The sequence below is a fragment of the Moschus berezovskii genome, chromosome X, assembly GCF_049115385.1.
Source record: "Moschus berezovskii isolate FMDL1 chromosome X, NW_MosBer_1.0, whole genome shotgun sequence".
NCBI classification, from domain to species: Eukaryota; Metazoa; Chordata; class Mammalia; order Artiodactyla; family Moschidae; genus Moschus; species Moschus berezovskii.
This window is the reverse complement of record NC_142488.1, coordinates 54175188-54189411: the sequence shown is the minus strand read 5'-3', so window position 1 is coordinate 54189411 and position 14224 is coordinate 54175188. Positions and strand designations below refer to the sequence as shown.

General features: G+C 46.5%; 1 protein-coding gene across 1 annotated transcript; it reads left to right on the top strand.

Annotated features, from left to right (window-relative positions):
- Window positions 1-3091: 3091 nt before the first annotated feature.
- On the top strand, window positions 3092-4976 carry USP27X (ubiquitin specific peptidase 27 X-linked). The gene has a single exon (XM_055437590.2). The coding sequence runs from the start codon at window positions 3335-3337 to the stop codon at window positions 4649-4651; it is 1317 nt and encodes a 438-aa protein (XP_055293565.2). The 5' UTR covers window positions 3092-3334; the 3' UTR covers window positions 4652-4976.
- Window positions 4977-14224: the final 9248 nt, after the last annotated feature.

Here is a 14224-nt window from a genome sequence, read left to right as displayed (position 1 = left end):
ACAAAATTCTGACTTTTCCCATGAGGACTGCTTAAAAAAAAACAAAAAACTATTTCTGATATTTTTTTCTTGATTCTTCTGTTTTTGGTGTCTCTTCTCTACTGGTGCCCTAGACACTTCCTCAGTCTGCCTTTTGGGGAACCCACTCCTGTTTCTGGCCCCTGGGGCAAGTTTGGTTCAGTGCTGGTTTCACAGCTCCTAATGCAACACCTGGTCTGGGCTGGTGCTGAATAGACATTTGTTGAGTGAGTGGATGGCAGAGTGCACACCCCGCCCAACCCCCCCCACACACACCACCCCCCCCATCGCCCTGGCCTCTGCTTCTTCCTTGACATGCTGGACATGTGGGCTTCTGCAGGAAGATGATCAGTAAAGCTGTCAGGTTGCCATGGTTAGTCACCAGTGGGAGATAGCCTTGGGTACACTGAGATTTTTAGGTCACTTTGATGTCTGTTACCCTGTGGAGGTGGGATGAGAGTATTTCTTGTGCCTCCCCACCCCCACCCTTATAGGAGCAGGATTCCTTCAGTGGGTGTTCTAGTTGTAGTTCCTCCTGTTGCAGGCCAAAATGGGCAGGCATTTATTGCAAGGATACTGGGATGCTTCAAGGGATGGGAACAAAAGTTGGCTTAGGAAGGGGAGGCACCAGGGCAGTTCTGGGGACCTCAGGTATATGGGAACCAGCATTCTATCCTCTTTAAAGAAAGTGAAAGTCGGGTGGTGTCCGACTCTTTGTGACCCCATGGACTATACAGTTCATGGAATTCTCCAGGTCAGAATGCTGGATTGGGTAGCTTTTCCCTTCTCCAGGCGATCTTCCCAACCCAGGGATCGAACCCAGGTCTCCCACATTGCAGGTGGATTCTTTACCAGCTGAGCCACAAGGGAAGTCCTCTATCCTCCTTAAGGGCTCGTGATTCCTGACAGCCAACTCCTGTTGCTGACCCTGGGAGTCCTAGGCACTGCCCCCTACCTGGAGGAGGGGGCCAGGTAGAGGGGTGATGTCCACACTAACCAGGGAGAACTCGGCCACAATGTAATAGGGCAGCACAGCCCTACAGGCCGGGCAGTGTGTAATGGGCCAAGGGCTGCCATCACTGGGGCTCAGGCACCAGACTCTTCCTGGAACACACTGTCCCGGACACTCTGCTCCTCGTGCGCCGCATCCTGACACCTGCCCTGGGCTGCACTCCCCGGGACCAGCACCTGCAGCTGCCTCCCAGCATCCCCAAGTTGCCCAAGACCCAAGCCACTTGCTCTGGGCTCAGTCTTCGTGAGCCCCTTGGTGCTGCTCCCCATGGCTCCCAGCTCAGCACAGTGCGGCCCTGAAGATGCATGGCCGGCCCCTCCCCATGACTGGCAGCTCCACAAATGGAAGCTGGTTCCCTGCCACTCCCACCTGCTGATTGCGCCGGGCCTCTGCTGGACTTGAGGGTCTTGGGACAGTGTCCTGTAATTCAGGCCCCTCTCTCAGCTGTAGGGGAGATGCCAGCAGTAGGCCTGGCCTTGTTGTGCCTTATCCATCCCGCCACCCCCGGGGCGGCTGGCTCAGCGTCTCCTGGGCCAGAAGGCTGGCTGCCAAAACATCAGCCCACCCGTGGCCTTGGGAGCCCAAGGGAAAGGTGCAGAGGAGGCGAGGAGCAGGCACGGACTCTGCAGAGCACCGATAAGATGGGCATGGGATGTGCCTCTTGGGGCCCAATGGCCTTGGGAACTCTGCCCCTCAGTATCCGGGGTCCAGGCCTGCCCCAGAATGGAGCTTCGTTCTTATGGGGCAGGGCAGAACCTGGGGTGGGCGGGGAGCCTCAGACAGGGATGGGAACCTGCTCAGCCTCAGAGATGCTGGCTTATCACCGCTTTGCCAGCGCTCCTCGCGACCCCGCCTCTGGGGGGATGTTTCCCAGCCCCAGGGACGTTTCTGGACTAGAATACCCCTCTATCCCTGGCCCCGCAGTGCTGGGGGAGGCTGCATGGACGCAGGGAAGGACGGAAAGAGGGGAGGAGACGATGAAAGGGGTCAGAGCAGCGATTGGAGCCGAGAACTGGAAGCGCCTTAAAGAGACTGCGCGGTCCCCGCCCCCCTTCCCGCCAGCCTCAATGAATTAGAGCTGTGTTTCTCAAACTTGCCTGCTCATAAGAATCTTCTCGGGCCCTAGTTAAAGATACAGGTTCCGGAGCATGTTCCTTCGGGATTCTGATTCAGTGGGGCTGCGGGTGGAGCCGAGGAATCTGTAATTTTAACACGCTCCCCCACGTGATTCTCGTGAACAAGCAAGTTTGGAAAATATTGAATTAAAGGAAACCGGGCCTGGCTGCAGAGCGGCCTCCGCTAGGCGGCTACGGCAGGAGGATTCCCGGGGGCGTCGCCTGCTTCCGCCGCCGCCTCCTTCAGTGAAAGTCCCTTTTGGGTCCAGCTGCCACAGCCACCGCGCTCCCTCAGGCCGGACGGGGGACACCCCTGGTCTGCGTGGCCCCCGCGCCGCCACGCCCAGTGGCCGCCCCAGCCCTGCGATTAGGGGGAGGAGCCGCTGCCAGTGGAGGCGGAGGAGCAGAGGAGGCGGAGACGGCAGAGACGGCGGAGCAGGCGGAGAGGAAGGTGGAGGCGGAGGCGAAGGTGGAAAGGAAGGTAGAGGCGGCGGGGAAGGTGGAGGCGGCGGGGAAGGTGGACGCCACCGGGAAGGTGGAGACCGTGGAGGGTCCGGGACGCCGGGTAGATCTCAAGCTGGAGCCCGATCCTGAACCCGAGCCGGCACGGGAGGTGGAGCAGGAGCCGAAGGGGGAGCCGAAGCAGGAGCCTGAGGATGAGAACCCGGCGCGGAGTGGCGGTGGCGGCGGCAGCGACGAGGTTCCTCTCCCCACCCTCCCCTCCGACCCCCCGCGGCCCCCCGATCCTTCCCCGCGGCGCAGCCGTGCCCCCCGCCGCCGACCCCGGCCGCGGCCGCAGACCCGGCTCCGTACCCCGCCGCAGCCTAGGCCACGGCCCCCGCCCCGGCCCCGGCCCCGGCGCGGCCCTGGGGGCGGGTGCCTGGATGTGGATTTCGCGGTGGGTCCACCGGGCTGTTCCCACGTGAACAGCTTTAAGGTGGGAGAGAACTGGAGGCAGGAACTGCGGGTGATCTACCAGTGCTTCGTGTGGTGTGGAACCCCAGAGACCAGGAAAAGCAAGGCAAAGTCGTGTATCTGCCATGTGTGCGGCACCCATTTGAACAGACTCCACTCTTGCCTTTCCTGTGTCTTCTTTGGCTGCTTCACAGAGAAGCACATTCATGAGCATGCCGAGACGAAACAACACAACTTAGCAGTAGACCTTTATTACGGAGGTATATACTGCTTTATGTGTAAGGACTATGTGTATGACAGAGACATTGAGCAAATTGCCAAAGAAGAGCAAGGGGAAGCTTTGAAATTACAAGCCTCCACCTCGACCGAGGTTTCTCACCAGCAGTATTCAATGCCAGGCCTCGGTGAGAAGTATCCAACCTGGGAGACAACCAAACCTGAGTTAGAACTCCTGGGCTATAACCCAAGGAGAAGAAGAATCGCCTCCAGCTTTACCATCGGTTTAAGAGGACTGATCAATCTTGGCAACACGTGCTTTATGAACTGCATCGTCCAGGCCCTGACCCACACACCGATCCTGAGAGATTTCTTCCTCTCTGACAGGCACAGATGTGAAATGCCGAGTCCGGAGTTGTGTCTGGTCTGTGAGATGTCTTCGCTTTTTCGAGAGTTGTATTCTGGAAACCCATCTCCTCATGTTCCCTATAAGTTACTGCACCTGGTATGGATACACGCACGGCATTTAGCAGGGTACAGGCAACAGGATGCACATGAGTTTCTCATCGCAGCGTTAGATGTCCTGCACAGGCACTGCAAAGGTGATGATGCTGGGAAGGCGGCCAGCAATCCCAACCACTGTAACTGCATCATTGACCAAATTTTCACAGGTGGCCTGCAATCTGATGTCACCTGTCAAGCCTGTCATGGTGTCTCCACCACAATAGACCCATGCTGGGACATCAGTTTGGACTTGCCTGGCTCTTGTACCTCCTTCTGGCCGATGAGCCCAGGGAGGGAGAGCAGTGTTAACGGGGAAAGCCACATACCAGGAATCACTACCCTCACGGACTGCCTGCGAAGGTTTACGAGGCCAGAGCACTTAGGAAGCAGTGCCAAAATCAAGTGTGGTAGTTGCCAAAGCTACCAGGAATCTACCAAACAGCTCACAATGAATAAATTACCTGTTGTTGCCTGTTTTCATTTCAAACGGTTTGAACACTCAGCCAAACAGAGGCGCAAGATCACTACATACATATCCTTTCCTCTGGAGCTGGATATGACACCGTTCATGGCCTCGAGTAAAGAGAGCAGGATGAATGGACAGTTGCAGCTGCCAACCAATAGTGGAAACGATGAGAATAAGTATTCCTTGTTTGCTGTGGTTAATCACCAAGGAACCTTGGAGAGTGGCCACTACACCAGCTTCATCCGGCACCACAAGGACCAGTGGTTCAAGTGTGATGATGCCGTCATCACCAAGGCCAGTATTAAGGACGTGCTGGACAGTGAAGGGTATTTACTGTTCTATCACAAACAGGTCCTGGAACATGAATCAGAAAAAGTGAAAGAAGTGAATACACAAGCCTACTGAAGAGACACACAGACCTACCTACCTGGAGTGGAAGATGACAGTACCCATACTACAACTGGCATCAAGATTTAAAGGACCTACTTGCATGGCCCATGGGCCTGACAGAGTAAGAATTGAACAGTTTCCAGTGTCTAAAAGGTCCTGATTGGAAGAGGAATAGAAGGGGTGGGAGAAGAGGCTCTAGTCTAAGCAGTCACTTAAAGGAAGACTAAATGGCAGGATGCTCTGGGCGGGGCAGGCAGGAGCAGGAAAATCAGACACTGGTCCGTATCCTATATTCCTCCAAAAGATTGTGTGGGAAAGTGTGGGGTGGGAGGGGGGTGGTGTGGGGGGGATGTGTGCCCTTGTAACTGTAAAACATCTTTCTCCGTGGGTGTTTCAGCTTCAACTGACCAATCACATAACAGTTATATGTTTGGGGGAGAAAAAAGAAAAGTTTATACAAATGTAGCCCATTACATATATGGGTAGGAAAGTGGAAAAGCGGAGGAAGCAGGGATATTTCATTGACAAACACCTTTGCCAGTTTCTTTGTATTTGTGATTTTTTTGTGCTATTAAATGCAGTATTAAACAAAGAAAAGCCCATGTGGGCCTGTGAAACAAGAAAAGGGGGCTTTTGTATAAGGGGAGCAATTGCTCCAAAGGTAGAGAAGACAAGAAACACTGTAAGATAAACAACACAGACAGGCCTCAGCTAAGAGTTTAGTGTGTGTGTGTTTAAAAAAAAAAAAAATTGCTGTATGATATACTTGAGCAAATCAATGAACCTCTTTGCGATTGTTTTCTCATCTGTACAATGCAGATAATTCCTACCTTAATGGGTTATTGTTAAAGATTAAGTGATATAAAATGTGTCAAAGTATTAATTAAAAAGGCTTGGGACTTTGTATGGGCTCAGTGAACATTTGTTGGATCTCAAACTTCTTTGGTCCAGGATCAGAATGCATTAGAGGTGAGGGTCAGCCCTACCTGAGACCCATGGACAAAAATGACACACACTGTGTCAGATGCAGTCACACATACACACTTATAACTTCCTCCCCAGTACTGTGTTTTTTTTTTTTTTTGAGCCCCAAGGAGGCGGATTCCACTATTGTCCCTTGGGTACAGGGCATTACAGTCAGTGCCACATTCAGGGCTGGGTGGGGGGAGAATCACAGGTGTCCCCACTCAAAGTCATTATTCTGTCAAATTGGAAGACTTTCATGTTGTTATCATGACTCAGCACCCCAGGGATGGGACTTGGGGCCAGTAGGCTTCTAGGCTTCCACGTGAGGGTGTTGGTGGTCTTTGCCCTCCACAAGTGTTATGGACATGGCTGCATCCACCTGCAGGCATAGATCATGAAAAGCCTTACAAAGCTTACTGGTCTACCAGCCCAGGGATAGCGGGGGAGTGGCATGTTGGCCCCCTCCCTGATTCTCATAGAGGGCTAAGCCCAAACAAATGGGATGTGCCCAGGACGGGTTAAGCCCTGGTGGTAGTTCCTTCTTTTATCCTCTTCATCAGATACAAAAGGACATATTACTTAGAAAATATGAGGGGGAGGGGAACTAAACATTTCAGACCCACGGGACTTGCACCCACTGGCTCTGGTAAAAGGCTGGGCTCCTCCCACGGCTCCCCAAGTCTACTTCATGGTCAGCTCATTTGGTAATATATGTTTATTTGTATGGTTGTGGCTGCATCCCCAACTAGCTCACAGGCATTTTTAGGACAGGGATTGTGTCTCCTCTTGTACCCTGGGCTGCATTCTCAGCCCCTAGAACAGCCCCTCGGACATAGTATTTGAAACATTTTCTGGATGGATGAATGAACCCAAACACTTTCCTTTCATAACCGAATTTTCCTCACTCCCCACCCCCAGGGCTCATTATCCTCAGGAGAAAATGTAAAAAGTGTTATTTTTGATATCTTGTAGGCTGGGGGAGAGCAAGAGGTAAGTGGCCTTCGATGCCACTTGGCACCTTCATGCAGGTATCTGACTTCCCTTTGGGATGTGTGGGAGCCCTGCCTGGGAAGACAGCCACGTCCTCCTTCCTCATCCCTCCGACAGGAAGAGTTCAGTCGGGCATGTCCACCAGATCCTGACTGCTTGCATAGACACTTTCACATTTGTAAAATGCTTTTATTTGAAGTGATTTCTATTTTATAGGAAACTTAAAAAAAAAACCCAGATAGTATAAAGAACATCTATATACCCTTTACCAGATTTACCTATTGCTAAAATTTTACCCCATTTGCATCTATGCACTCGTGTGTGTGTGTGTGAGAGAGAGAGAGAGTGTGTTTGGACCAACTGAGGGTAAATTACATCATGGCCCTTTATGCCCAAGTACCTCAGTGTGCACTTCCTACAATTAGGCATGTTCCCTACATCACAGTATAGTTAACAGCTTCAGTAAATTTAACGTTGATATAATACTATTATCTACACTTGTACTCCAGTTTTGTCTGGTGACCCAGTCCTTTATAGCATTTTCCCTCTTCGTCACAGCATCTGGTCCAGGATGAGGTGTTGCTTTTAGCTGTCATGTCTCTTTAGCCTCCTTTAATCAGAAATATTTCCACAGCCTTTCTGCATCTTGTATGGCATTAGCATTTTTAATAGAACATTCCTCACTTTGGGTTCATCTGATACAGAAAATATATACTCAGGAATAGTTCTAAGAGGTATGAATGGCATTGAGACTGAAACTGACCTCCCTGTCCCCACTGGTGGAAGGCATAGACCACCAGAGGGAGCAGCTGTACTTGGTACTTCCTGATGGAAACATTCACCTCCTCTGTCTGGAAAACACCACTGTCCCTCAGCAACAGGAGAGCCATTCGAGCCCAGCCCTATGCCCTCCCCATCACCAACCCCCAGACTGAACCATGTGTAACAGCAGCAGGGCCTGCTTTCAGATCACATCACTGTGGAGCCCAGGGCATCGTGTGCTGTGCAGGTATGTGTTACCTTGAGCTCAAATGCAATTCAGGCATGTTTGAGCATGTCTGACCTGTGAGCACCTCCATGGTTGGGGCCTTTAGGGGGTCAGGAGGTAGCACCCTTGGCACCTTCATCAACGTTCCCATGGTGGGAACAGCAGCAGTGGGGTGGCAGGGGAGGGGTAAGTAATTCTGAAGCAGCTTCATAGGCAAAGCACACAAAAATGGGGCACAGACTTAAGTAAGGAGGAACATGGGAGAGGCCCAAAACAGATACTGGCAAGAGCTGGTGAAATTTAAGGTAGTTCTTCAACTGAGACTCTCTACTTCCACAAGCTGGTAAGGCCAGGGAATTTCAGTTCATACGTGGATTTATGATCTGGGCCCAGAAGGATACAGGCAAAAGATGGGTGCTCGCAACTGGGAGCTTATCCACCCACAAAGCTCAGGATGAGGGACCAAACAATGGGGGGCTTACCTTTCATCCATTGTACATGCTTCCTATGGGTTCTTAGCCTGATCTAGTTGGAAATCCAGAACCCTATCACTTCCCATTTCCTGGAGTAACCAGGTGCTGAAACTTATTCTGGTTTACAGGTCACATTAGGTAACTGCCTCACTTCTTCCCCTTCCACTGGGAATCCTGATCAGGGATGCCATCAACCAAGAGGTCTTTTCCAATCAAGACACAGAGTGGCCTCCATACTATTCATTGCCATACTACAATAGACCTGGTGCTAGGAGCCTATGTTTGCATCAAATGTATATTTCATATCCAGAAGCAAAGGCCCCCATCCTCTGAGAGTATGTAGCCCAGCACCCACCACAGCAGTGTGTCATTTACACACTGACCTAATGCTATGTTTAAATTCTTGCATCAAAGCATGTCCGATATACAGGAAATGCACATATCATCAGGGTGCAACTTCATGAATTTTTGTAAAATGAGCACATCTCTGTGAACAGCACTCAGATCAAGAAATAGAACATTACCCATAAGTTAGGCCCCCTTCCTGCTTCCTTCAAGTCAATAACCTCAAAGGCTAATCCCTATCTTGACTTCTTTCACTGTAGATTAGTGTGGCCTTTTAAAATGCCATCTATAAACGGAAATGTTCAGTATGTAGAGTTTTGTGTCTGGCTTCTTTTGCTCAACATTATTTTGTGAGCTTCAGATCTGAAGTCTTGTTGTCAAGCAAAATTATGTGGAATGTCATTATTTCTGTCTAATGAACTGAAAATAAGGATTCCCTACTCTTCCTAGTGACGTCTCACTTACTGAACCAATTCAAAGGGACCCAGGTCATTGCAAAGTTGGACCTTGTGAGGGTCTATAATTGCCTTCATGCACAAGAAAACAGTGGATGGAAAACAACCTGCCAGATATGTTTGGGCTTATCTGGCCTGCCAGAAATGTTCATCTTGGGCAGTACTCCAGCCTTGTTCCAATAGCTCCTGGATGGGATGCTCTATTGTAGTAAGGCCTCACACATAAACGTGCATCAGAGTCACCTAGAGGGCTTGTTAACACACAGTTGCTGGGTCCTGCCCCCAGAGCTTCTGATTTCAGTAGATCTGGGATGGGGCCGGTGGGGCAGGGGTTGAGAATTTGCATTTGTAACACATTCCCAGGTGATGCTCATGCTTCTGACTCTGGGACCACACTTTGACAACCACTGATCTATTCAATTTGTTTTCACACTGTGGTACTTGGAGCCAGAAGAGTCTATGAAGATGGCCTTGGGGAACAAGAGGAGGGGCAAATTACTGAGGATCAGGAACTCTGAAATATAAAATCATTAAGAGGGAGTTATTGATTTTGTATTTGGGACTTCCAAGTAATATTTGAAGAAAGAGTTCTGCTACTAAAATGTTTTAAAGTTGAAAATCACTCTGCTAAGGAACTTTAGACCCCAAGGGAGTGATGTATTTAAACTATGTAGATGGTATATCTGGAGAATGATGCAACATGCTGCAAAGACCTGGCCTCATATGTTCCCTTAATCTAGATGATCCCGATGTGGATTAATTTCCTTGGAACTCAGAGAAGTTCATATTTACGAGGATGGATGTGATAAGAGAAAATCTTAAAGTATAAACACAGCACAAAATCATATATATAAATATGATTTTCTTCTGGCCACACAGCACACTAAGATGACATGAATAGCACCCCCCACAAATACAAACATATATTAACATGAGATAAACTAACAAAAATTTTAACTTATAGTCGAACGTAAAAAAATAAAAAGTAAAATCTTCAGAGAAAAAGAAAAAAGCAAGTCTAGTAATTGTAAATGGACACTGCAATAGCCTATTGTAGTTATTGGTTCTGGATATTAGGCCCCTAGGGGCTAGGGGCTCTGAGCCGGGAATCTAGTGCCCAGGCAAGTACTGGCAATACAGCCTCAGAGAAACTGTCACTGAAACCTCTGGATAAAGCCTTTAGTAGCTTCTCTGTTCATTAGAAAGGGATTTGGAAAGTAAGCCATGAAAAATCTTATGCTCTCTCTGGAGCCATGAGCAGAAATAAAAACCCCAGGCCTATGTCATATGTGGTTGGGGGGAAGGTCTACATTTACCTTATTGCGTGTTATGGGAATCATACACTGAAAAATGAAAACAAATATTGGAGCAGAATCACTGAAACTTCTAGAACCTCAGTGAAAGCAAAAATATTTTTATAATACACATCACATAGAAGCCCACAAAAAAAGACAATATCTGCTGAACATGTGCTCAGAAACAATAAAAATATTGTACTTGCAAAGAAATGAGACGCCATGAAGGTGAGTCACCAGTTTCCACAAGGAAGAGAATTAGTACCCCCAAGAAATATTGATGAGATGAACTTCTACTGTTTTTTTTTTTGAGAGTAGAATAAGGACCTAAGAAAATTTAGCAATAATAGACTCTTACTAAAATAACTACTGGAAGATATACTTCAGGAAGAAGGAAATTGAAACTGAAGAGAAGGAATGAGTAGGAGGCAAGGAACAGTGAACAAAAATTGGTAAATGTAAGGCAATCTAAATAAGCATATAAAACAATGATAATGTTGAATCATATGGAGGTATAAAAACAAACTGGCACTAAAAACACTGGAGCACAAAAGCACGCAAAACAGAAGGAAACTATTACTATTTAAAGCATTCTAAGGCTGTCGTTTGGGAGGAGGGTAGGGATACTGCCTGCATTCGGACCTTGTTAAGTCAAATATGAGTGTTTAAACATTTAAGAGTGTGAACTTCTATTGAATAGTTTCTGGCAATGGCAGGCTTGGTTATTTGATTCAACTTTCCTATTGAAGTATTTAAATATACTGGATAAAAATTTCAAAAAAAGCACTGAAGAGCTGAGAGAGGACAGAGGGAAATGTTCAGGCCAATTTTTGGATGAAAGCTTGTAATCAGGCAGGTAAGCAGAGTATTGACACACCAAAGACAATTGGGTTTGAGGGTGTTTGCCTACATTACCCACCTGAGCTTTGAATCAGTGGCCATAAAAGGCTGGAGGGAGAGAAGTTAAGGCTTAGGGCCAGGACAAGTTAGGGGTTTAATAGGAGACCCTCTCTACCTTAAAATGAGATCCCAAAGAGCTGCACCAGCTGCATAAGGTTCTGCATCCCAACCAGAACTAAATCTGCTCTGTTTCCAACAATCCCAGATAACTATACAAAAGGCTGCCTTAGCACCAAGAAGAGCTCTGTTCCTAAAATAAAGGGTATAAAAGGGGGGAGTGGGATGGAGAACCATATGGAGGTTCCTTAAAAAAACAAAAATAGAGTTACTATATAATTTATGATCCCACTCCTGGGCATATATCTGGAGATAGCTCTAATTTGAAAAGATATATGCACCCCATGTTCATAATGGAGGAGGAAATAGCAACCCACTCCAGTATTCTTGCTGGGAAAATCCCATGGACAGAGGAGTCTGGCAGGCTACAGTTCATTTGGTTGCAAAAAAGCCAGACATAACTGAGTACTGAGCACATGTTCATAGCAGCACTATTTACAATAGGCAAGACATGGATGCAACCTAAATACCCATTGACAGGTGAATGTTTAAAGAATATATAATACATATACACAATGGAATATTACTCAACCATAAAAAGAATGAAATAATGCCATTTGAAGTAAAATGGATGGGTCTAGAAATTATCATACTAAGTAAAATAAGTCAGACAAAGACAAATATATAATATAGCTTGTATGTGGAATCTTAAAAAATGATACAAGTGAATTTATTTACAAAATAGAAATAGACCTATAGATATAGAAAACAAACTTATGGTTATCAAAGGGGGAAGGGGGGAGGAATGAATTAGGAGTTTGGGATTAAAATATACACACTACTAATATGAAATAGCTGACAAAGACCTACTGTATAGCACAAGGAATTATACTCAGTATCTTGCAATAACCTATAATTGAAAAGCATCTAAAAAAGTATATATATATATATATTATATATATATACACACATATATAATATATATTCATAAGTGAATCACTTTGCTATACACCTGAAACTGCCACAACATTGTAAACAACTAAATTTCAATAAAAGTTAAAATAAATAGGGACTGCCCTGGTAGTCCCAGAGAAGGCAATGGCACCCCACTCCAGTACTCTTGCGTGGAAAATCCCATGGATGGAGGAGCCTGGTAGGCTGCAGTCCATGGGGTCGGGAAGAGTTGGACATGACTGAGCTACTTCGCTTTCACTTTTCACTTTCATGCATTGGAGAAGGAAATGGCAACCCACTCCAGTATTCTTGCCTGGAGAATCCCGAGGACGGAGCCTGGTGGGCTGCCGTCTGTGGGGTCGCACAGAGTCGGACACGACTGAAGCAACTTAACAGTAGCAGTAGCCCTGGTGGTCCAGTGGCTGAGACTCTGCACTCCCAATGCAGGAGGCCCAGAATCAATTCCTGGTCAGGAAAGTAGAGCCTACATGTTGCAACTAAGAGTTTGCATGTTACAACTAAAGATCCTGAGTGCTGCCACTAAGACTGAAGATCCGGTGTGCCACAAGTAAAACCCAATGTAACCAAACAAATATTTTTTACGAATAAATAGATTGAGGAGTAGGTTAAAAATTCATCCCTGAGAAAAAGATGCCACACTCCAGGCCTCAAATAGATTTGTACCCCATTACCCATGGACTGAATCAGCCAGGGAACTTTAAGCTGTGACCTTGGATTTAAGTGGCTTCCAGACAAGTAGTACTCCACGGTACTCAGTAAAAACAAACACAAATACAAAGCCTCTGAAGGAGAATCTATCCATTCCAGGTTTTAGGGAACCCCTACAAATAAGTTTTCAAGGGCACAATGACCAGAGAGCAGACTAAATTTGTCATATCAGGAACCAAGGGAACTCGAGTTAAAAACAGCAGGAATAGGAGACAACAGAAACAGACTCACACAGATTTCAGATAAGAGAATTACCAGACACATATCTTAAAACAACTAAGTGTACATGTTTAGAGAAACAAATTATTAATTTAAAAATATCCACAAGGAAGAGAAATCTATAAAAAAAGTGACAACGCATCTTGTGAAAAAAATGAAAAATAACTTCTAGAAGTGAAAAATACTGACTCAGTGAATGTATCTGGCAGAAAGGTGGACATAAGTGAAGAGAGCATTAATAATCTGAAGACATGATCAAGAATGCAGTATGGAGAGAGGAAAAAATAGAAAATACAGGAGAGTAACAGACAGGGAGGCTACAATGAGAAAATCTAGCACACATCTGATTATAATGTGAGAGAAAGAGAATATTAATGTTGATGGATCAGAGTCAATATTTGAAGAGATAATAGCTGGTAAAGTTTCTTGACTTAATGAAAAGAAGTTAACTTACCCATTCAAGAAGCCCAACAAATCCTGGGTAGGATAAATAAAGAGGTCTATCCCAGACACTGAAAAAAACCAAAGAGAGAGAAAATGAAGTCAGAGAAAGATGACAGATAATGTCATAGGAACAGCAATTAGATAGATAGCTGACGCCTCAACAATCAGAAGATAGTGGAATGATCTTCAATTTGTTGATTGTTAACTTAGTATTCTAAAATCAGTAAAATAAAAAATTAAAGAATTAGAGTGAAATATAGACATTTTCACACAAACACTAAGAGAGTTCTTCACCAGCAGATCCTCATTAAAAAAAAATCCAAAAGAGTGTACTGTAAGTAAAAAGTAGAAGGAAAATTATCCCAAGGATGGGATGACTTGGGAGATTAGGACTGACATATATACACTATTGATACTATGTATAAAATAGATAACTAATGAAAACCTACTCTATAGCACAGGGAACTCTACTGTGCTCTGCGGTGACCCAAATGGGAAGGAAATCTAAAGAGGGAATATATGTATACATATAGCTGATTCACCCTGTCCGTGGGGTTCTCCAGGCAAGAATACTGGAGTGGGTTGCCATTTCCTCCTCCAGTGGACCATGTTTTGTCAGAACTCTTCATTATGACCTGTCCATCTTGGGTGGCCCTGCACAGCATGACTCCTAGGTTCACTGAGTTATGCAAGGCCCTTTGCCACCACAAGGCTGTGATCTATGAAGGGGCAACCTACTCCAGTATTGTTGCCTAGGCAACCCTATGGGTAGT

Bases quoted from the DNA above. Each gene is read 5' to 3' on its own strand.
- USP27X (XM_055437590.2), top strand. From the start codon at position 3,335: ATGTGTAAGGACTATGTGTATGACAGAGACATTGAGCAAATTGCCAAA.